Consider the following 21,858-nt stretch of genomic DNA (forward strand, 5'->3'; position numbering starts at 1 on the left):
TGCCATCATGTCAATATGGACCAAAATCTCTGAGGAATGCTTCCAGCACCTTGTTGAATCTATGCCACGAAGAATTGAGGCAGTTCTGAAGGCAAAAGGGGGTCCAACCCGTTACTAGCATGGTGTACCTAATAAAGTGGCCGGTGAGTGTATATTTTAGTACTAACCCATATTTATTCATTATCCTATTTTAATAGGCAAGTGGGATTTATACTGGTTGTAAAGTAATTTCTGTGCAAAGAAGAATTAATTAGTAGTGATGAGAGAGTATACTCGTTACTCGAGATTTCCGAGCATGCTCGGGTGTTCTCCGAGTATCTTGGGCGTGCTCATAGATTATGTTTGTGTCCCCGCAACGGCATGATTTGGGCTGTTAGACAACCTGAACACATGCAGGGATTGCCTGTTTGTTAGGGAATTCCCACATGTATTCAGGCTGTCTAGCAGCCGCAAATCATACAGCTGCAGGGACACAAACATAATCTACGAGCACGCCCAAGATATACTATCTGTCAAAAACAGCTTAACATTCAACGCCTTAAGAAAATAGTTTTGCCACCATGGACATGGGAGACCAGATGACCCATCTTGTACGATTCATGAGACATGAACTGATACTAAGGGGGCATTTACACTGGCTGATTATCGTGAACTTGTTTCCTCACATAATTGGCCAGTGTAAACAAGCTGCTGATCACCTGAAGAATAAGCAAAATCCTCATTGATAGGGAGAAATTTGTTTTAAAGGGGTTGTCATCTACCCACAGGATAGAAGATCGGTAGGAGTCGGATCCACATTGATTGGCAGAACTGGGAATTTTTCCCCTGCTTAGAAAGGAGCGGCACTGCACATGTTCCACTGCTGTTCTGGTCATTCCATATGGAGCTATATATTTTTGCACATGATATTGATTTTGAGACAAGTTTTATCCAATTTTCATCTGTTTTTTTGTCCATTTATCAATTTTTACCATCAGCCATGCATCCTTTTTACACAAATGGAAAAAAAATCCAACCAAAAAAAGAAGCTTTTCCTATCCTTTAGAGTTTAGATGGTAAAAAACAGACAACTCTCTGATGACATATGGATGGCATCTGAGTGATATTCGTTTTTTATTACAGACCCTTTCACTTGAATAGGCAAGTTTGATCCACAAATTGGATTAAATATGGACATCACTATTTTTGTGGACAATTGGTTCACCAAAAACGGAACTGTGTGTAAAAAATGGCCATGTGACCGAGATCTGGATTACTGATACAGCATGCCCCATCTTTTTCTGTACAGATCCTGGTTTCCTATGTCTGGGAGATTAATGTAAGTGATTATGATCAGCATACTGTCATACAGAATATGTCACCGCTACATAAGAAACAGGAAATGATTTTATATAAATTAAGAATTGCCTTGGGTCGTAAAAATAGTAATTCAACTCCAGCAACAAAGCCAGCTGTAAAAGACATCAAAGCAGTATTGTAGATTCCATTACATACAGTATAACAGTCTGGCAATTACCATACCCCTATAGATAAGAAGTTGCATTGCAGCAGTAACATGCATGTCACAAGCTTTACTGGAACTGATGGAAAATACGTTTTTCAGAACAGATTTTCCTGCTAAGTATAAGTCGCTAGGTCTAGAGTTGAGCGAATGTGTTCGGAATCGGTCACCAAATCTGAATTTGCCATATTCGTGCCATATTCGTGCCATATTGTTACCTTGTTCGTGCGGAATGTATGTTTGTTGTTCCAAACATATTCGGTAATTTCTACACCCATTGATTCTAATGACGTTCGTCTGTGTTGGCCGACAATTGTAAAAACAATATTCGCTGCCAATCGAATTTGGAACCGAATCCGAACAAATTCGCTCAACTCTAGTTAGGTCCTAAGTTACTACCAGTAGTAGAATTCTGATACACCAATAATGCGACATGAAAGGGCTAGCTATTCTCAACATTTTAAAGGGAATTGGTCAGCAGTTTTTTTTCTATATAATCAGATGGCAGCATGAGGTTGAGGCACAGATTTCAGGGATGTGTCACTTATTAGGCTGCTTGCTGTTTCATCACTAGGAGATGCCTGGACTACAGCTCATGTGAGCCCTGGTCCGACCACGCCTCCTCCTCTGATAAGCAGCTCACTGTGATTAGACAATGTACAGAAAGCTGTGGTGTGGGTGGGGTTAGCTTTCTATCGTTGGATTCAGAGATTCTTTTCCTACATTATTTTGCTTTCAGATGAGGTAGCAAAAACCTGGTGACAGATTCCCTTTAATTGGAAAAACAAGCAACTTTGATACTGATTTACTTGTTATTAATAATACTCTCTATTTCACTTTATTGTTTTCTGCTTGACGACTAATTTACCAGTGATCTCAGCAGTTGCACAGTGCTGGCCGAACATGCGTAGTGGTTACAGCTTGTAGGTGCTGCTCTGAAGCTCACTGGACCACCATAGTGAACTGTTAGGTCCTGATCCGGCCAGCTTCAGTGCTACTATGCTCCAGAGGCAAAGATGGAAGATCGGGAAGCGATGCGCTCCTACTGCTACAGAAGATGCTTCCACCCCATACTCAAGTAAGTCTAAGTAAATATCACTTTATTCTTCTGGTCTTTTTTAATGCAAAAAGTCCTATTATTGCTTCACTTGACAGTTTGATGATGATAATGCCCAGTGGTGTGTTTATGACGTAAAAGTGGCATGTAGCTTTCTCCTTATCTACATGCCCCTTACCTAAGTGGTGCTAAAATATTGAGTGGTAATGTCTGTATAGTGCAGTGGAATATGATGGCGCTATATTAGTGCTATGTAATGAATGAGTAACTTAGGATAGATGGAAACAGGAGATGATTGTCGGGAGAACCCGCTGATGTCATCAGGATCTGACAACAATCTAACATGGAAATGAGAGTAAACGAGCTTCGATCGATTAAAATTTTTGTCAGCACTTGTACTTTTTTAATGGAACAATTATGATCAAGGGGGTTCGTATGATTGTTTCATTACTGTTGACAACTAGTGATGAGCGAATATACTCTTTACATGAGATTTCTCGAGCACGGTCGGGGGTCCTCCGATTATTTTTTAGTGCTCGGAGATTTAGTTTTTCTTGCTGCAGCTGAATGATTTACATCTGTTAGCCAGCATCAGTACATGTGGGAATTCCCTAGCAACCAGGCAACCCCCACATGTACTTATGCTGGCTAACAGATGTATATCATTCAGCTGCGGCAAGAAAAACTAAATCTCCGAGCACTAAAAAATACTTCAGGACACCCGAACGTGCTCGGGAAATCTCAAGTAACGAGTATATTCGCTCATCACTATTGACAACACGTAAAAGTAACTTTTATGTCCACATAAAAGATGGAATAAGATAACAATCAAGTGTTTTCTCATTGGTTGTTTGTTCATGGGGCCCATTTATAACCACCATCGCTCCATGTTACAGAGCCGTAAGATATTTACACTAGGAGACACTATAGATAGAAGATTGATTTCTACGCTGGTGGTGGCAGAAAGGATTTACAAAATAATTCCATTACATCTGTCTGCTGATGTTTTCTACTGTCATTTTACCCTTGAAGAATAGAAGAACCTTGATTGTCAGTGACAGACACTCTGTTCTTAAGGTCACACTCAACGAGAACGACAACGATCTGTGACGTTGCAGTGGCGTTGCAGCGTCCTGGATAGCGATCTCGTTGTGTTTGACACGCAGCAGCAATCTGGATCCTGCTGTGATATCGCTGGTAGGAGCTAGAAGGCCAGCACCTTATTTTGTCGCTGATCACCCGCTGTCATCGCTGGATCGGTGTGTGTGACATCGATCCAGCGATGTGTTCACTTGTAACCAGGGTAAACATCGGGTTACTAAGCACAGGGCCGCGCTTAGTAACCCGATATTTACCCTGGTTACCATAGTAAAAGTAAAAAAAAAAACACTACATACTCACCTTCTGATGTCTGTCACGTCCCCCGGCGTCCACGCGCTGCTGCAGGGAGCTTTCCCTGCACTGACTGAGTGAGCGCCGGCCGGCCGTAAAGCAGAGCACAGCGGTGACGTCACCGCTGTTACTGCCGGCGCCGCTGACACATTCAGTGCAGGGAAAGCTCTCTGCAGCAGCGCGTGGACGCCGGGGGACGTGACAGACATCAGAAGGTGAGTATGTAGTGTTTTTTTTTTACTTTTACTATGGTAACCAGGGTAAATATCGGGTTACTAAGCGCGGCCCTGCGCTTAGTAACCCGATGTTTACCCTGGTTACCCGGGTGCTGCAGGGGACTTCGGCATCGTTGAAGACAGTTTCAACGATACCGAAGTCTTTCCCCTGATCGTTGGTCGTTGGAGAGAGCTGTCTGTGTGACAGCTCCCCAGCGACCACACAACGACTTACCAACGATCACGGCCAGGTCGTATCGCTGGTCGTGATCGTTGGTAAGTCGCTTAGTGTAACGATACCTTTATACTGATCACATATGTGGATTCCGCTGCAGATAACAGAGAAATTCACTAAGAAGTAATTCTGAGAAGAGTGGAGGAGACTGCTGAATTGTGCAGTGTGGATATGTCACAGTTTAATCATATTTAATGCTGTATATAAATCAGCCTCTTGGGCAGCTGTTGGCATTTAATTAGCCCTATCCAAAGCAGCTGTCCCGCCCCCTGCTCAATCCCAGCTACACCTCCTCTTCACTGCCATCCAGACAGCTGCTGGGCTGCGTCCTGAGCTTAAGGTTCATCCCCCCAAATCCTAAACAAACGTCTGCAGGATCTGCAGGCCCCCACGAGACGCCAGAGATTATATCCTTCCTGTCCCACTGGCTCTTACTAATGGACTGATTGGGACAAGGCCTTCTGCTGCCAGCGAGTACCATGTTCTTAGACAGCTGGCCCGGCTGGGGGATCAGGACTTAACCACTTGAGCACTTGTCAGTAACACAACAGATAAAATGCCCTTAGAGTAAGGCCATGTGCACACGTTCAGTATTTTTCGCGTTTTTTTCGCGTTTTTTCGCTATAAAAACGTGATAAAAACGCGAAAAAAACGCTAACATATGCCTCCCATTATTTTCAGTGTATTCCGCATTTTTTGTGCAAATGTAGCCTTTTTTTCCGCGAAAAAATCGCATCGCGGAAAAAAAAGCAACATGTTCATTAAAATGCGGAATTGCAGGGGATTCCGCACACCTAGGGGTCCATTGATCTGCTTACTTCCCGCACGGGGCTGTGCCCACGATGCGGGAAGTAAGCAGATTATGTGCGGTTGGTACCCAGGGTGGAGGAGAGGAGACTCTCCTCCACGCACTGGGCACCATATAATTGGTAAAAAAATAAGAATTAAAATAAAAAATAGTCATATACTCACCCTCTGATGGCCCCCGAAGTGTTCCCGCCTCACCGCTGCACGCTGGCTTCGGTTCCTGTAGCTGGTGTGCGGTGAAGGACCTTGCCGAATGACGTCACTGTCCTGTGATTGGCCGAGACCGCTCACGTGACCGTGACGTCATGGAAGGCCCTGCGCGCACACATCAGCTATAGGAACGGACGCCGGTGAGGAGATCTGATGTCTGCGGGTGATTATAAGCATTTTTTTTATTTTTTTTATTATTTTTAAACATTCTATCTTTTACTATAGATGCTGCAAAAGCAGCATCTATAGTAACAAGTTGGTCACACTTGTCAAACGCTATGTTTGACAAGTGTGACCAACTTGTCAGTCAGTTTTCCAAGCGATGCTACAGATCGCTTGGAAAACTTTAGCATTCTGCAAGCTAATTACGCTTGCAGAATGCTAAAAAAACGCAAAAAAAACCGGAAAAAAAACGCAAAAAAAAAAATGCGGATTTCTTGCAGAAAATTTCCGGTTTTCTTCAGGAAATTTCTGCAAGAAATCCGCAACATGTGCACATACCCTAAGAAGGAAGTTGTTTACTCTAATGCAGTGTTCCCCAACTCCTGTCCTCAAGAGCCACCAACAGGTAATGTTTTCAGGATTTCCTTAGTAGGCCCAGGTGATAATTGCAGTACCTGCACAGGCAATCGATCCATCAACTGGGCAACACTAAGGAAATCCTGAAAACATTACCTGTTGGTGGCTCTTGAGGACTGGAGTTGGGGAACACTGCTCTAATGGGAGCTATACCCTTTTTTTTGGCAAAGGTCTGGATGTAATAGGTACTGAAAATAAATATAAATAAATAAATATATATAAACAGTATATATATATATAGATATATAATGCTTTGCTTATATAGCACCATCAGTTCCATATCGCTTTACAGATATTATCACCAACATCCCCATTGGCCTCACAATCTAGGGTTCCCTATCTGTATGTCTTTGGAATGTGGGAGGAAACTCACTCAAACACGGGGAGAACATACAAACTCCTTGCAGATGTTGTCCTTGGTAGGATTTGAACCCAGGACCCCAGCACTGCAAAACAACAGTGCTACCCACTGAGCCACCATACTGCCAGCATTACACCTTTAAGTGTAGAGCATATTTCGTCTAGAGGTTAAAGGTGTTGTCTGAACAATGGCAACTCTTTTACAATAATCAGTGGTGATCAACTGAATGTCCAGGGTACAACTCTTGAAACCACACAAAACACATCTGATTTTGCCTAGAAGATTCCCATTGCAGCACCCACAAGTGGGCATTCAGTAAAAACTGATTTGTAAGGGTGAGAGCTGATGCTTCTAAACATGTAAACATCTCCCTGTCTTAGCGCTTGGTGATCCCAGATTGGGGAGTCCCTTATTATCACATACATATTCCATAAAAAGACATATGGACATAATTGCCCTGATGGAACCACTCCTTGATATGTACTAGTATAACCAAAGTTTGGTGATTTCTTTATAAACAGTATATGTACACATTTATATTGTAAGGGTTCACGCATTCAGGTTGGCGCTAGAGTTCACAGGTTGTGAGTGACCAAGCAGTGGGAAGTTTATTGAGCTTCATAAACTTGCACAGCTCTGGCTCAGGCACATATCTGGCACTTTTGAGTTCAGGTTAAAAAACTGCCTATAACATCTAATTATCTCAATTTCTGTGGTCTAAAAGTAATCTGTGACCTTCATTGAGATGTATGAAAAGAGTTTACACAAAAACAGAAGCAAGAAAACCCATTTAATAACCAAAAAAGTAATAAAACATAAAGTATCCAAATTTCACAACTATTGCCAAATAGCCTCCAGTTTTCAGGACACAACTATTACTAAACATTAAAATTAGGAAAAAAACATAATTGTAATGCACTTAGATGCTACTGGAGTCATATTCACTCAGATTTAAAAGTTAAAAGTTCAGCAGAAGAAACATATTAGCAGAGAGAAAGGCAAGGTTGGCAAATCATATTATCATATCGTATATCAGAGATTATTATTGCATGTTGCGTGCTAGAGGGGCGATTTCTAAGAAAATCCTCTTATTTGCAAGAAAACCCTACTTATTTCTATGACATTTCCACAAACTTTGCATTATTCATTCATAAAATTAGCAAAATAAACAATTGTGATGAAAAAGCAAGAAAGTACGAACGTTTCAAAAGTGAGAACGTTCAGGCGCAATGAGCCTGAGAGGCCACGGTGGTCACACCAGCTCGTCTCAAGGATGGAGGTACAACTGTGTGTGTGGGGGTTCAAACAGCACCTAAAGCTAGATAAGGTACTGGAAGGAGTGAGATCCCTAGCCGCGTTGGAGAGGAGGAGGAAACAAAAATGTGTGAGCTGTGCTTGTCAGGCCTATTTATTTAAAAATATGTAATAACAGAACTCACAAGTCCTTTTTCAATGAATACAAAGCAACAAGAGGGTCTTACCCAGATGGCAATTCAGGTCCTGCTTTAGGCTCAATGGACTCGCATTCTCTGGTTACTCAAGACACGTCTGAGCTAGACCCAGTTCGGTCACATGGGCTTTTGCCCATAGCAACCAGTAATACTTACTTACAGTTTGGTACACATGGCTTGTGCAGTCTCCTCTTAGAGAGAGTCTGGACGGTCTCTCTCCAGCTCCAACACAACCCAACTCATTCCACTCTGCTTAGCTCCCCCAGCTGACTAACAGTGAACCAGTGAAAACATGGCCTGGTTCTAGTCCTAGCTAGCCAGGTGCACCTTGTTAGTATATGTGTGTATATATATATATATATATATATATATATATATATATATATATATATATATATATATATGTATACACACTTTATGTATATATATATATATATATATATATATATATATATATATGTGTATGTATATATATATATATATATGTATATATATATACTTTCATTCATATTCAATTTTTTTCTGCCTTGCTGCAAATATTACAAAAGGAAGCTAAATTGCATGTTACCTTTAATTAGATTTCCTATAGGGTGAAATACAATACACATTAAAGCTGATGATTTTTATGGGATCTGCTTACAGTCTTGCTAACTTTTAGAACATGTGGAAGTACATAAATCGCAAAATCTAAGACATAATAGATGATTGTTCTGAAAGCAAACACTCATAAAATGTAGATTTCTTTAGTGATGGAAACTTTATATTGTTTTCAGAAAATTAAGACAGCCTCCTCATTTGGCCATCTCCTCCATTCTTACAGATTTATATTACTTCTCCAGCAAACTCATCTAAAACCTTATACTTTCTTTACAACTGGTTACAGTGTCCGGTGTTAAACAAAACCGCACAGGAAACTGACGATAAGAAAACATCTCTGTACGCCCACAGAACTACCTTAGCTCCTCATGTAATACTGTCTGTAAACATTTGTAAATAGGGGTTGTCTAAGACTTTTATATTAATGGGCTACCTTTAGGATAGGGTCTGACAGATCAAAAAAAATTCCCCCCAAAAAGATAACATTTATCACAATTAAAAGGAAAAAATATGGTGAAAAGTTCCTGAAATATCCAAAAAATGTTGGCCTGAGAGGTTATCCACTACTATGGCAAATAAACTACAGGACCCAGTAGATCAGGATATAAGGGAAATGAAGGGACCTGATGCTTTCCCATAAGGATGCCCTACCTGACTGCAGAGGTTGGTGCTAGTGATGACCGCAAGTGCTCATTAATCAAGTTTGCCTAGGGTGCTTGGGTATGCACCGAGGATCACTGGTGCTCGAGTGACATGTTCGAGTACCCGCGGCTGCATGTTTCATAGCTGTTGGACTGCCACAAAACTTGCGGGGATTGCCCTTATTTGTCAGGCAAACACGGGTAATCCTCGCATGTTTTGTGGCTGTCTAACAGCTGCGAAACATGTTGCCGTCGGTACTCAAACATGTCACTCCAGCACCAGCGATACTCCATGCATACCCAAGCACCCTAGGCAAACTCTAGTAACGAGCACTTGCGCTCATCATTAGTTGGCACTTTTGATTAAAGCAAGCAAGATTGGTGCCCCCGCTCACCATCTTCTAGCCCTAGGAAACCCTAGGGAGCCCTTTACTTAGGAAAGGTAATCAATTTCAGATTGTGGGACTGGGATATCCACCACCCTCACTGATCAGCTGTTCCTGATTCTGGTGGCTGATTGATGGGCTCAGTTGTGGAGCTGCACAGCACAGCTCTGTCAACTGTATAGCGGCCACAGCTCCTTTTCAAATCAATAGGCATGCGGTATACGGCTGCGGCCACTATGTAGTCGAAGGAGCTGTGTAGTTGCACTCCGCAACTGAGCACATTCAGTCGGCAGCGGGAACAGTTGATCAGCAGGAGTGTTGATTATCGCACCCCCAATGATTAGATACTGATGAATTAGTCATTGTAGTGATGCAGTGGGCTGTAGCAATTATCGATCACTACCAAGTGAGTGTGCTGTGAGCACTCCCTAGCACATTCACTGACAGGCTGCTCTGTAGCGTGTATGTTTACAGCATGTATGTGCACTGCAGAGCAGACTGTCACTCAGTTTCCTAGGGGGTGATTACAGCTATACTCCCTGTTTAGTGAGCATTCACAGCAACAGCCAACTGAATCACCCTGAGGACTGGAAGCGAGCAGCCACAGGGAGAATAAAACTTCATTTTCTCCCTGTAGCTGTGCTTCTAGTACGCCTGCCAGACAGGACTTGAATTCTATTTACCTGCAGATTAGAACTATATGTGCAGGTAAATAGCAATTTTGGAGACAAAAGATTATTTTTAACCCTTTAATGAGGAATAAGCTTGTAAAGGTGTGCTCCAGCCCCCAAAAAACATTTAGAACTTAGTCAATACAGAGAATATACATGTTGGATTGGTGGGGGTCTGAATGCTAGGAACTATATTGGTTAGTAGTGTCTTTGACAACATCTCACTAGTTGAATTATAAAATTAGTCAAAATTAGTGGCTATGAATAACGCTGTAATAGCTGGTACTGTAGCATAATGACAGATCAGGACCCAAGCACGGGCTGTAAAGCTGAAACTCAGGCCAAGGACAAGCTGACTTGATGAATTGTCTGTGTAGAAAACATCTAGACCTAGCAATTTTCCAATATCTAATATTCCTACAACTGATTTCTAGCAAATTTTGCTAAACAGTGATGATAGAAGTTGTCATTATTCAAAAATGTTTCCACTCCACTAAAACCTGCCAAATGATACTAACAAAAGGTAGCGTGACACGATGCACTAAGTCCATAATTGGCCAACAGCAGGGTTTAGATTGAGGAATACAGCCAATGTTTCCAGTCTCCTCCCAGAACAACAGAATTCCCAGATTTACTGAGTATGTGTCATGACTCACTAGGTCAGATGTCCCTGCACACCCCCTTCCCTAAGTCCCATAGACATAGCTCATTTTGCAATCAAAGCCAATACACTTCAACCAACATTTTCCTGTTTCGCTGTAGTTCAACGAGTGCAAATTAGTCATTTCAAAATTAAATTAGGGATATGACTGCGCACTACAGATGATTTGCCACATCCCGGGCCTCCGTGGTTACCAGTCACCTGCTCCTGATGTCTTTGACCTGACATCCTGGGCACCAGTGTAGGTTACTAGGCCTACATGACATCATGATGTGCGCTGACTCAAGATGTTTTGATGTCTTGAGACCTAGAGAACACCCGGGAATCTAAGGCCTAGGATGCTAGGAACAGTTGAAGGTGTTGTCCACTAATCAGTCCCCCCCCCCTTTTCAATCATTATTTTCCCATTTGTAAAATAATAATAATACTTACCTATTGTTATGTCACGCAACCCCTGTGGCCAATTAGCACTGGCTTCACTCTCACCGCATCTGGACGTATGTGATTTGTCCAAAGGTTTGGAGAGAGAAGTGAGTGCTGATTGACCACAGGTATTACGTGACATAACAATGTTACGCAATCCCCGGTAGAGGCAGCGCGGAAACAACTAGAACAGTGGCCGCATTGGATGGGTGTATAAGTGTTATTATTTTAGGGGGAAACATATGGATTGAGAAGTGGTTGTCCGTGTAGTGGACAACACCTTTAAGACAGGTTGTCATGAAGGACCTAACTGGGTGCCATATCAGTTCAGCGTGCATTAAACTATTTATCTCTACAGTGTATTGTACAAAAAAATTGGAAATCACATTAAAAAAGCCCAAATATTGTAATAACATTTCTAAAAAGTTTGCACTTGTTTCACACCTATTTGCATTTTAATTGTACATGATTTTTTTGTATTTCGTAGTACAGCTTTTACCAAAGATGGTAACTTAGAGAATATGTTTATGCGCACATCTGCCAGTTTGTTTTCGAGAAGAATATTTGACTTATTGTAGACTTTTTATTGACTAGGAACTGAGAAACAGTTTTAAGTAGCAGTCACTAATCCGGGGCTGCACTGTTCACTCTATATGTAGTCTACATCTGGCCACTTCTGGAGCTAATCACAGCTGATCGGTGGGGGTGCTGGGTTTCGGACCCTGATATTGATTACCTATCTTATCAGAGTTGTGGACAACCTATAAGCCCGCCACACGTATTATCTCAGCCGACTCTCCTATACACAGGAGAGCTTGTCTGGCCAAGCGCTTCTGTGTTTTCTAGCTGGAAGCCATTGCCAGACATGTCTGTCGGTGGTTTATCTCTGGTAGACAACATGACAGAAAGTCAACAATCAGACATGCTGGATTAATATTTTCACCAAAAATCATCTAGCAGGGGCCCTCATACACATTAGACTGTTGGCCGAACCTGATGATATCGGCATGTTTGGCAAAATGAGTCTAATGTGTATGGGGGCTTTAGAGCTAAAATACAAAACCTATGTAACCCAACTTAGACACCTGTTTAGACGTGTAGGAAGTAATGTGCACAATTCATCTACAGAGTAGCTGGTACAACATCTTTATGTAGGGCATTCTGACATCTCATTGTATAAGGAAAAGTTATAACATTTTCTAACTCTGCTGGCTGCAGTTCTTCATTTTTCCCTTACTGGGGATAAAAATCTGTCCGAGTCATATCATGACAAAGTCCAGCCCTGTTCTTCTTCTCTTCTCAGTGACGTCACTGCAATTCCAACTATCTGGCCCACCCTATGCTCTACGCATGAACCGGAAGCCTATTTTATAATGAAAGCCTCATTCTCAGTCTCTATAGAATTACATTGTAAAAGCCACCTCCGGCTCACGCAGCGCACAGCTTGACCAGGAGAGTCTGCAAAGGGGTGGCGTCACTGAGAAGAGGAGAAGAATGGCGCTGGATCATGGAGAATCGGCAGTAGGTGAGTATGGTAATACACTCACTACACCTTGTACTTATATACACATTTTATGCAAAAAAAAAAATAGATGGGAGTGCTTCTTAAAAGACACAGCTCTGATAACTGTCCGGCAGCTGTTTTGAGCCGTGCACCAGTGTGCCCATCACATGACTAGGGCAGATTTTTGTCTACATAAGGGAAACCATAAATATTCTTACTAATTAACTGCAAGAAGAGATTTTCAAAAATGTAAGGAATTGATTCATAAAGAAGCTAGAAAAACTGAACTTAAATGGATGACACAAAGACTATAACTTTTGACCTATTCACAGAATAGAGAAAAGTCGAAGATCCACAGTACTCCAAATTTGATCCAAAAGATAAGCAGTGTTAATTCACCCTAGAACATGCAACATTTTGACCATTGCTGGTCTTTGTCAATTTATCCACAAGATGAGGCATAACTTCCTAATTACTGAAGCTCTGAATGCTGAGAAGCACACCGATCACAAGAATCGAGTCAAGAGTCCCCCATTTCATTAACGTGGCTGTCAAGAACCTCTGCTCCATTCAAAGTCTTTGGGGCTGTAGGAGATAGCTACGGTAGGTACAGGCTTGGCTATCTCCAGCAATCCCATAGACATTGAATGAAGTGACAGTGAGCTTTACTATTGACCCCATCTCATGATTCAGCGTTCAGACCCCCGGCCATCAGCTAGTTATCACTTATATTTTGCATAGCCTTTCAAAGGGGGTTTTTCTTATAGAAAAGTATACCCCAAGCAGTCAGGTAGTTGTTAAAAAAAAAGAAAGTACTAACCCTGCCTCAGTCCAGTTGCAGCTAGTGTTTAGGCTCCAGTGGTGACGTCATGACTATAGCACAGACTATCCCGCTGCAGCCAGTTACTAAGCTCAACAGCTCTGCTTTTGTTGACAGCATGAATAACCAAGCTCAGTGATTGGCTGCAGCGGTTATGTTATATAGTTGTGATGTCCCTGCTGCAACCAAAGCACAGAGCTGGAGTTGGACTGAGGGAGGGTGAATACTATCTCTATTTTTCTTTTCTACTATCTGATGAGTTCGGTTCCACTTTTCTAAATGTGGAAAACGCCTTTAACGCTATTTTATGCATTATGTAAGACTGTAGAAGAGGGAATATTAATATGAAAAGTATCATTCATCCATCTCTCTGGGATCAGGGGGCTAAAGTGAGCTTTATATGTTACTAAAAACCAGGAACAGTCACGTGACGTGTGAGCCGAACAATAAGACCATTTTGGAAGTCTGAGAGGAGGGCATTCTTCAAGGGTTATTCATTAATCATATGATGCAATATGTCCAAAGAGCTTTTAAGTGTAAAATATCCGAGGAGTATCATACTTTGCTGTACTAAATAAATAAATAATAAGAAAAACTTTTATTAGCAGACAAACAACTTGACGTCTCTAAACTTTTCAGTCTATATTTTATGCCATAATAAAAGTCTAATTCCACGCCTCACACAGGAGACACAAGTCTACCTCCGTCTATCCCAAATCAATGTCAACATTTGATTAAAAAAGGAAAACAACCACAATAAAATTATAAAGTCAAGAATATCCTACAGCAAGTCCTTGTACTGACTGAGCTAGTAATGGAGTAAATGATAGTAAATAGGAGGCCATAGCTTCAATCAGTCTGGCGCCAATATTGTAACAACTGCAAAAACCTGGTGTCAAATTTTGCATAGACTTATACTTTCATAGAAAGCAATGCATTAAATGATGAAACATTAGGAGGGGGTGGCATGTTGAATTTGGATCTATTAACATTATACCAACTGTACAAAAGCTTTATGCGCCATGTAATGGCCTGTGACTTCTCAAGTTTATCTCCTAGTACTATTGGGAAACAATGAAAAAAGTAGCGATGAGTCCAGCTGATAAAAAGGCTTATCTTTATTCCAAAATGGTAAAATCGATTACATTGCCAATTAGCGCAGCAACGCGTTCCGAACACAAACTGTGTTCTTTGTCAAGGGGAAACAATCCATTGGGTTCAAAGACCACATTTCCAGAATGTGGTACTCCAAAGCTGCTATACTCTTGGTATAACTTTCAACTCTTTAGGCAAACAGCTTTTTTTTCCCAAATCCACCAATGAAGAAGCTTGCATGGATTAGCTGAGCATAGATACTTATTTCTATAGGCTATAGGAATAAGGGAATAAATGCCATCAGACCCATGATGAGTGGCTTATTTCCTGTAAGAATTGAAACTAAAATCCAATATGTTCAAAACTACTTTCCTTAAAGGGAAACTGTCAGCAGAATTTTACCTCCCCTCCCAAACCACTTATATGTGCATGTAGCTCTTTCAAAGACAAATCCAGCAATACCTTTACATGGACAGTCAGTTTCACCATTGCTGAAAAATCAGCATTTATATTGATATGTAAATAGTTATGGTAGGTATGAAACCAATGTCACTTCAGCACTATTCCCTGACCAGCGTTGCCTCGTCCTGCTTGACTGACAGCCTCTATGCTGTGTGACTTCAGGCAAAGAAAATGAGCTGTCAGTCAAACAGGAAGAGGTGGTGCAAGGCAAAGAATAGAGCTGGAGTGACAGAAGCTTCAGATCTACCATGGCTCTTTAGCCTTATTTGCATATAAATTAAAATGCTGATTTCTCAGTACTAGATGAACACACTGACAATGTAAAGGTACTGCTAGACTTGTCTTGGACAGAACTATATTTGCATAAAAATTGTTTAGGGTATGAAATTCTTACTACATACTCCTACTTTTGGATTATTAGAGAAACAAAGGGTGTTACTTTATATTGAATTAATAAAGAACAAGGGGTCCATATAGTGCTCTGGAATAGTGGCCCCTGTAATTTGTGGGTCCACCCACTGCAAAATATTGTGTCAGATCTACATGTTGCCATAATGCAGTGTGGTATCCTAACCAATTAACACACTGTTATTTAATGAAGTTGGTATATTACAGTTGATCCAAATAAAAATCTTTTGACAGGTTTAAGAAGACATCACTTACTCTCAGGGGTCCTTTGCTGAACTTCTATCTGGACAGGTTGTGGCTTGGGTTCTTGTTGATTATGAAGCGCTGTGGATGTTGGAATGGAATTTTCAACTTGCTTGACTGGGAGAACTTCTGGAGATTTAGGCACCTGTATCTCAATTCGTTTGGCATTGGTTTCTTCTACTTTTCTTTGGTTCAGTTCAGGTATTTTTGAACTAGGTGACTCTCCACGGAGATCATGAGGTTTTCCCAGAGAAATCTCTGCTCTTCTTGGTATGGGTTCCGGAGGTTTATGCCCAGACAGTTCAGCTCTCTTCAAACCAAACCTTGACACTGCTGGAGCAGAATTTTCCACTTGTTTGGACGAGATGTCAATGGAAATCTCTGTTCGTCTTGACATAGGTTCTGGGTGCCTGGATCCAGATAACTCTATACGTCTTAGTGATGATTTAGGGGACCTCTGACCAGCGACATCTCCGTGTCTCAATGGTGGTTCATTTCTAGTACTGGAGTCTTGGAATTTCTGTGCAGCTGCACCTCTAAGCAGTGGGTTTGGGGTTCTGCGTGGTGGGATAGAGGGGTTCGGAGATTGGTCAACCTCCTCAACCTCAAACGACCTCTTCAGTGCTAAGAATAATAGAAAATAATAGAAAATCAAAATTCAATTTTTATGAAATTTCTATTAATAAACAACATGTGGTAATATACAAACATAAGGACTGACTCATAATTAGAAACAGAAGAATACCGCTGCTGGATACATAGGCAAAGTTCACGCCAACTTCACCATTATTAGTCTAGCTTTTACACTAATAATGAATCCCCATTTATTTATCCATAACGCCATTCACTTTGGCTTATGTACTTTGTATTTCCAAAAATTACTTGTTTTATGTAATAATCCTTCCCAGCTGGGTTAGTGGTCTACGTACCAGGTTCTAGAATGTAACGTAAAGCTTGTAAATGTCCTAAAGAAAATGACAGATAGTTTATCCATAAGTTGTATTCATATAGATTTTATTTGTACCTATATACACTTGTATTTGTATTTTATTAATAATATTTAGCAAACTCTCATTTCTGAAATTAGCTCACTATAAATATTGGTGCATGTACAATTGGCCATGAACAGACATGCGACTTTAAGTCGCCTATGTGCAAAGGGACTATTTAGCAATAATTGGAACAAGTTTTCTATGGGATCATAGCAGAACTCAATACATTGCTTTAACTGATATGCAAGTGAAAATATAACAAATAAAATTCTGTATGTCACCTCGTTAAAGGGTTCTAACTTGCTTTAAGGACTCATGCACATTAGTACAAGGACTATCCAACAGTGCACGGAGCCATACATTATAGAGCTATGCAGCCTTCATCAGATCACATGTACATGTCATTAACTAAGTTTCTGATACAGAACTCCTAGACTATGTCATCTGGAGAATAAATGGAAAACATCATATTATTGCGGATGAGTACTTGAAACTACTTGGTAAAATCTAGTATTAGGCACTAGATCTGTTTTTTCTCAAGCCTCAATTAATTACAAGAAGATTTGATAGTGACCCCAAGGTCTTCTCTAGTTCCAAATGACCCTTAGTAAGAGAGAACTAAAGATCCCATGGGCATTAGACAAACCTTAAGTCATAGACCCTTATGTTAAATAGTCCCACTGGGACAATGTTGCTCATTATGCACTTTGGATTACTTATTATTTTGCACACATATCCACCCAATTCTATGTACCGTAGCCAAGGAAGAAATGTATGTAAAGGGGAGAACTCCTTTACAAGCCAAATTGTTGTCAACTTGGGTGTCTATTTTTGAAATGGATGACTATTCAATCATCACTACTGCATGGAAAAGTATGGTTGGTGGACTATACTGAGCTGATCAAAAGCTGGGTCTTCAATGATCATCGGATTGCAGGTCAAACTTAAAAGGGGTTGTCATAGTGGGATTACCCCTTTGAAGTGTACTGTTAGAAGTGTGTTCCTGGATGGGTATAAGGGTATATCCTCTGTTACCTAAACTCTTTAGCAGAAAATTCCTCTGTCAGAACTGTTAGAAGCAGCAGGGCACGCGCCTTCTGCAACAATTCTTACGTAAGCACTTCCATTTCTGTTAATTACTGAGGGATTATGGATCAGAGGAACTGTGACTTAACTACTTTGCTACCAGTGGACCTGAACTTTATAACTTCCACAATACAATGGACATAATAACATTTTCACTTTGTTTCTTTTCTGCTGACAAAGAGTAACCACATCCTACGCCCAGATGTAGCCCTCGGTTCTATACTCCTATTCATTCACCAAAACAGTCAGGAAACAGTTAACAAAAATCCAACATCAGCAAATCTACTTCCAGGACAAAAAGAGAAACACAAGGCCAAATGCAATAAAAAAAAAGCTGTTATATTATATGGATTGAGCAGATTTTGGGTAAGCACAGTGAGTTGTTGGAAAACCTATTATGCAATGACGACAAGACGTCTTAGGGTCAGTCATGAAATACTGTATATATGAGATATGAGATCCATGTGCCATACAGAAATTAGGGGTTAATTAACATTGCAGAACAACACATATATAGTCTATACAGTGTGCTCTATACAATAGTTCACAGGACAGGACCATCACATTGGTATAGGTAACCCTATTGATGAATGAAGGGAAAAATGAACTTATTTTTAAGGCTCGCTCATCACTTTGGCATGAGCGCTGGTAATAATAATGTTGAATGCTCCAAAGACAGAAAAAAGGTCTTGTTTCCAATGAGAATGCTAAAGAGGTCTTCCAACACTCTGAAAAGCCCTGTATGGATAAAAATATCAAACTGTCATATTTTCATCCATTAATATTCCCAGTACTCCTGTGATCAGGGTCGGAATGGCCCACTGGAGAACCAGAGGATTCTCCGGTGGGCCCAGGCACTGACACCTGCTGGCATACTGGCCAGCAGCTGCCTAGGGCCCCCACTGCTCCAGGGGCCCCCAGCCAGTGATGTGTCGCTAATAGCGGTACTCCCAGCAACTATGGGGCTCCTGAGTCAGGGGGGCCCGCCCGGTGTCAGCTGAGCATCAGCTGGAGACAGGAGCCTGTCCCCGTTGCTAAAGAGAAATGAATATTCATGCTTCCCAGTGTCATGCAAACATTTTATTACGGTTTGTGTAGACACTATATTAAGCCTTAAGCTTGGTTTGTGAGGTCCAGATTCACTTGCAGTACAGAATGGATTATTTGTGGAACCAGTGGTACATACATTTCTCCCAAGTGGTCTACGAGGTGTTTTTCAAAACCACAACACCAGATTTTCACACTGGTCCTACTCACGGAATCATGGTGTGGATAACAATGTACAGCAGCTGGATTTCTCTAACCTTCATTCCAGGTACACTTAAGGTACCGTTTCACAGTGGCACTTTGGTCGCTACGACGGCACGATCCGTGACGCTCTAGCGTCGCTCCATTATCGCTCCAGCGTCGTAGACTGCGGTCACACTTCGCAATGCACGGGGGCTGGAGCGATAATTTCATGACGTATTTGCGATGTAGAAGTCGTACGTATCAAGCTCCTCCACCAATTACATCATATACAATATCGTGCACACCTTTGTTACACGATGCGATCATGCCGCCACAGCGGGACACTTGACGACGAAAGAAAGTTTCAAACGATCTGCTACGACGTACGATTCTCAGCAGGATCCCTGATCGCAGTAGCGTGTCAGACACAGCGAGATCGTAAGTATATCGCTGGAGCGTCACGGATCGTGCCGTTGTAGCAACCAAAGTGCCACTGTGAGACGGTACCCTAAGAGTTCAGCGTTACATAGATTTGGTTGTGAAACCGGTGGTACCACTAATTCTCCAAATTGTCCCAGTATCAGTTTTTCAACATAACTCAGAACTTCATATTATTTGTGCTACTGTTAGCCTGCATGGTCAAAATGTTCTACTAGGGCCTGCCACATCTCCAGATTTGTCTCTGTCATGATGCCCAGGTATCAATGCTGCAGGGGAAGCTGCACACAGCAGCTGAGCAAGAAGCCAAGTTACTAACCTGAACCCACGGGACCTTTGACATGAAACAGAGTGTACAGGTAATGAACAGGACCTTAGACCATGTGACAGAGTGGAAGGAGGAAAGGGGGCGGAGCCAGACACCGGGGAAACAGAGAAGGGACAAGCACTAAAGAATAATCAAACAAGCAGAGGTCCTAGCCAGGAGATTACGAGGTACCAAAACGGAGAGACGGGATCGTCAGAAGCAAAGCCAGAGTTCAGTAGCCAGGAACACAAACAGAATAAAGCACGGAAAGCAAGAAAACGCTATGCAAGCCGGACACACACTCCAAGAGTCACGCATACAGACAAACAGAATCTATAGCTGACAGAGAAACCAGGTTAGGAGCGAGTATAAATACCCCTCCCATTTTGGGAAAGAGGCTAGCAAAATTAACCCTGACAGGACATTAACCATGTCCTGACCATGACAGTCTCCCATTGAGCATATCTGGGATGGGATATTGTTGGTCTGGTCAGCAATTGCAGAGATTTGTATGCACAAGTGCATTCAGAGTTACAGAACATTCCTCAGATAACCATTAATAACCTCAATGATGACAGCCAAGGTGTGTAAATGTGTGTATTTCTCTATCATACTTGATACTGAATAAATTGAGCTGTTTTGAAAATTTCGTTTCCATTTTTTCATAATTTGGATATTATTAACATGTCTATCGAACCTGTGATGAACAGAATTCCATGATTTTGAAGTGTAGTTTCTGCATATAAATTTTTGTAATGAGGATCATAAAAACTGAACTTGAGGAATATCCACATAGTTTTAATTATCCCCCACTGCGTCTTCATATTTGGACATATTTTATCAATTTACTCTTCAGAGAGACTGTACTATGGTTGATAGGATGGCCAACTGAAATACTCATGCTGCACTGAAAAGAATCTAAATGTATCACTTGCAAGCAAGCATCAAACCTAAAGCAGAAAGAACAATTCATACCTTACTTGAACTACATGATCTGGAAACTATGTGGAAAAATCAATAATAACGTAACCTAATGATACCTCTTAATCTAACAAAAGAAAAAGCTTGCCTGACATTGCACAATAGTTAAGCTGTTATTTCAGAAGCATCTGCTCTAGACAGCTACCTACTAGTTTGATGCTGATTTCCATCAATAAGTTTCAAGTTGTTAAACAAGCAGAAATTCCGATATTCAAGGGTGTATCTATAGGCAATGGAGAGGTAGAGGTAGCGCCAAAAACACTGCCATCAGATGGTAAAAGGGGATCCTTTTACAGATTTTGCACTGGGGCCTATGTGCTCCACGTTATTCTGTATATTCATGTGATAATGGCATGTATTTGGGGGTCCTACGTCTGGGATATCCATTGATTGCCAAAAAGTGTGGCTTGATTATCCCATCGAATGGAATGGTGCTCCACATTTCAAAGTCTAAGGGACTATCAGAGAGACCTAAATACAGCACTTATTTTTCCATCTGTCTAACATTCTGCTACTGAGCGGAGCAGAAATGGACATACGCGGCTACAGTTAAGGCCACAATGTCTTAATTGTACATTTATATATAGAATGACTTTATGCTCCAAATATTCTTTACAAATATATAATTTATAATGTGGAAAATGGCAAGTACTTGTCACTCAAATGGGAAATCTAAATGTCTATTGGACTTTCTTGATGAACATTTATAGTACTGCGCAAATGTTTTAGGCAGGTATGGAAAAAATGCTGCAATGTAAGAATGGTTTAAAAAATAAAAATGTTATAATGCTAAAACACAGAGAAAGGCTGACGGGCGGTACAATAATGAGTGTATGCAAGTAACAGTGAAGCATGGTGGAGATTTGGGCTTTAAGTTTTGGGCTGCATTTCAACAAATGGGGGATTGTGTCAGAATTGATGATGTCCTCATTGTTGAGAAATACAGGCAGATACTTATCCATCAAGTAATACTATCAGGGATGTGTCTGACTGGCTCCAAATTAATATACAACAGAACAAAACCCCAAACATACAGTCAATATCATTAAGAACTATCTTCAGCATAAAGAAGAACAAGAAGACTGTAAGTGATGATATGACTCCC

At 41.1% G+C, this 21,858-nt stretch overlaps 1 protein-coding gene across 4 annotated transcripts in view; it reads right to left on the reverse strand.

The window, feature by feature from the left end:
• SEPTIN9 (septin 9) overlaps positions 1–21,858 on the reverse strand; it is a 354,855-nt gene that overhangs the window by 106,484 nt on the left and 226,513 nt on the right. For all 4 annotated transcript variants that reach the window (XM_077251856.1, XM_077251858.1, XM_077251857.1 and 1 more), the window contains one exon: positions 15,732–16,343. In XM_077251856.1, coding sequence (XP_077107971.1) covers positions 15,732–16,343 — 612 coding nt within the window. The remainder of the gene's footprint in view (positions 1–15,731; positions 16,344–21,858) is intronic.

This window comes from Ranitomeya variabilis, chromosome 4, assembly GCF_051348905.1.
Source record: "Ranitomeya variabilis isolate aRanVar5 chromosome 4, aRanVar5.hap1, whole genome shotgun sequence".
Classification (NCBI taxonomy): domain Eukaryota; kingdom Metazoa; phylum Chordata; class Amphibia; order Anura; family Dendrobatidae; genus Ranitomeya; species Ranitomeya variabilis.